The sequence below is a fragment of the Penaeus chinensis genome, chromosome 39 (genome assembly GCF_019202785.1).
Source record: "Penaeus chinensis breed Huanghai No. 1 chromosome 39, ASM1920278v2, whole genome shotgun sequence".
Classification (NCBI taxonomy): Eukaryota; Metazoa; Arthropoda; class Malacostraca; order Decapoda; family Penaeidae; genus Penaeus; species Penaeus chinensis.
Genome location: NC_061857.1, coordinates 29,075,357 through 29,077,856, shown reverse-complemented (window position 1 = coordinate 29,077,856; position 2,500 = coordinate 29,075,357). Strand labels below are relative to the sequence as shown.

The window sequence follows — 2,500 nt, the reverse complement described above, 5'->3', positions numbered from 1 at the left end:
CCGCAGGCGACGCGGGGGGTGATCGCCCTAACCCTCCGAAATGTGGACGATGGTTACCGTATACAGAGCGGATACGGCTAAAGAAGCAAGCTCAAAGACGGAAGAGGAGAGAGGGACAAAGGACCACCAGGAAACTAAGGGTTGGCACACTGAACGTGGGCACAATGACTGGAAGAGGAAGAGAAGTCGTGGATATGATGGAAAGGAGAAAAATCAACATCCTGTTCGTACAAGAAACAAAGTGGAAAGGGGAAAAAGCCAGAGAAATGGGAAATGGGTACAAAATGTACTATGTAGGGCACGAGGCAAAGAGAAATGGAGTCGGGATAGTGCTGGATCCAGAAATGAAGGAAGGTGTACTACAGGTACATAGAAAGTCGGACAGGGTTATGTGGGTGAAGATGGAACTTGTGAAGGAGGTCGTCAACATTGTATGTGCATACGCCCCACAGGTAGGGTGTGATGCAGAGGAAAAGGAACATTTCTGGAAGACTATGGGAGAAGTCATGCTAGAGATCCCAGGGACGGAGAAAGTCTGGATAGGAGCAGACCTTAATGGTCATATAGGAGGAGGAGTGGATGGGTATGGAAGCAACATCGGAAAGTTTCGATTTGGAACACAGAACAAAGAGGGGGACAAAATTCTGGAATTTGTGGCGGCAAACAATCTTGCGATCACAAACACCTTCTTCCAGAAAAGCGACTCCAGAAGGATCACCTATACCAGTGGCGGTGTGAACTCCCAAGTGGACTACATCATCTGCAGAAGGAGTGAGCAAAAAAGGGTACAAGGCTGCAAGGTAATGCCGGGAGAAGCCGTAGCGAAACAACACAAAGTAGTCACCTGCACAGCAACAGTCAAGGGAGAGAAAACGAAGAAGAGAGAAAGGACAAGCAAGACACGATGCTGGAAACTGAATTAGAGCATAGAGAGAAGTTTGTAGAAAAGGCAATGGCAGCAATCAATGAACAACGAGAGAAATCATGGGAAGAAACCAGCAGAGTGTTGAAAGATACAGCGAAGGAGATTTTGGGGGTAACATCAGAGAAACCAGGAAGAAAGGAGGAAACGTGGTGGTGGTGCGACGAGGTACAAGAAGCAGTAAAAGTGAAAAAGGAGATGAAAAAGCAAAGAGACTTCAACAGGTATGAGTAGACAATAGAAGCGTACAAAGCGGCAAACAAGGCAGCAAAGAGAGCAGTAGCAAGGGCAAAAGCAGAAGCATACAATGATTTGTATGACAGCCTGATAGATGACAATGAAGGACAAAGGAAAGCGATCCGTATTGCAAAGCAGAAACATTGGGAATCGGAAGATGTGTACTAGGGCAAGCAGATGAAGGATGCGAATGGAGTAGTCTTGACAGATGAAAATGACATCAAGGAGAGATGGAGAACATATTTCGAACAGCTGATGAACGTGGAAAATGACAGAATTGACAGAGTGATAGAAGCAAGACCCGAAGAGGTGATAGATGTGATAACAGCTGAGGAGGTGGAAAGAGCATTGAGGAAAATGAAGAAGGGCAAGGCAACAGGCCCGGATGACATCCCAGTGGAGGCATGGAAGGTCTTAGGAAGGACAGGTGTCATCATACTGCTGGAAATCTTCACCACAATAATGGAAACTGAGAAAATGCCTGACGAGTGGAGAAAGAGCACACTAATACCTATCTTTAAGAATAAAGGAGACATCCAGGACTGCGGAAATTACAGAGGAATCAAGCTGATGGCACACACACTGAAAATATGGGAGAGAGTTATAGAAAAGAGATTGAAAGAGAAGGTGGATATATCAGAGCAGCAGTTCGGCCAGAAGGGGTTGCACAGCGTATTCATAGACTTAGAGAAAGCATATGACAGGGTGCCAAGAACAGAGGTGTAGAATTGTCTACGGCTAAAAGAAGTGCAAGAGAAATACATCCGGCTCATTCAGGATATGTACGAAGGCAGCAAGGCAAATGTGAAGTGCATGGTAGGAACTACAGAAAGTTTCCAGGTTAAAGTTGGACTCCATCAGGGATCTGCACTAAGTCCATTCCTCTTCGCCATCGTCATAGACTGTCTCACTGAAGCAGTTCAGAAGGCTGCTGGAGCTGTGGAGAAGAGCATTGGAAGATAGAGGGATGAAGGTGAGCAGGCATAAAACGGAATACCTTTGTATGGGGGATCAAGATCCAGAGAGAGCAGTAGAAAGGCAGGGTTTGAAGCTGAACAGAGTCCAAGAGTTTAAGTACCTTGGTTCCACAGTGCAGAGTGACGGGGCATCAGACAAGGAGGTTGGGAAGAGGATACAGGCGGGATGGAATGCTTGGAGAAAGATCACTGGGCTGCTTTGCGACAGATGGGTCCCAGCAAAGCTGAAGGGCCGGCTGTTCAAGACAATGGTAAGACCGGCGATGTTGTATGGGATGGAGGCAGTCGCGGTAATGAAGTGACAAGAGAGGAAGATGGAAGGATGCTACAATTCTCACTGGGGAAGACCAGTCTAGACCGGGTA

The 2,500-nt window shown here is 46.8% G+C and overlaps 1 protein-coding gene across 1 annotated transcript in view; it reads left to right on the top strand.

Moving 5' to 3' along the window:
- The window catches only part of LOC125046552 (craniofacial development protein 2-like), a 966-nt gene extending 43 nt beyond the window's left edge, over positions 1–923 (top strand). Inside the window, exon 1 of the mRNA XM_047644339.1 lies at positions 1–923. This exon is cut by the window's left edge and continues 43 nt beyond it. Within this exon, the coding sequence (XP_047500295.1) occupies positions 1–923 (923 nt within the window).
- The last annotated feature ends 1,577 nt before the right edge of the window (positions 924–2,500 follow it).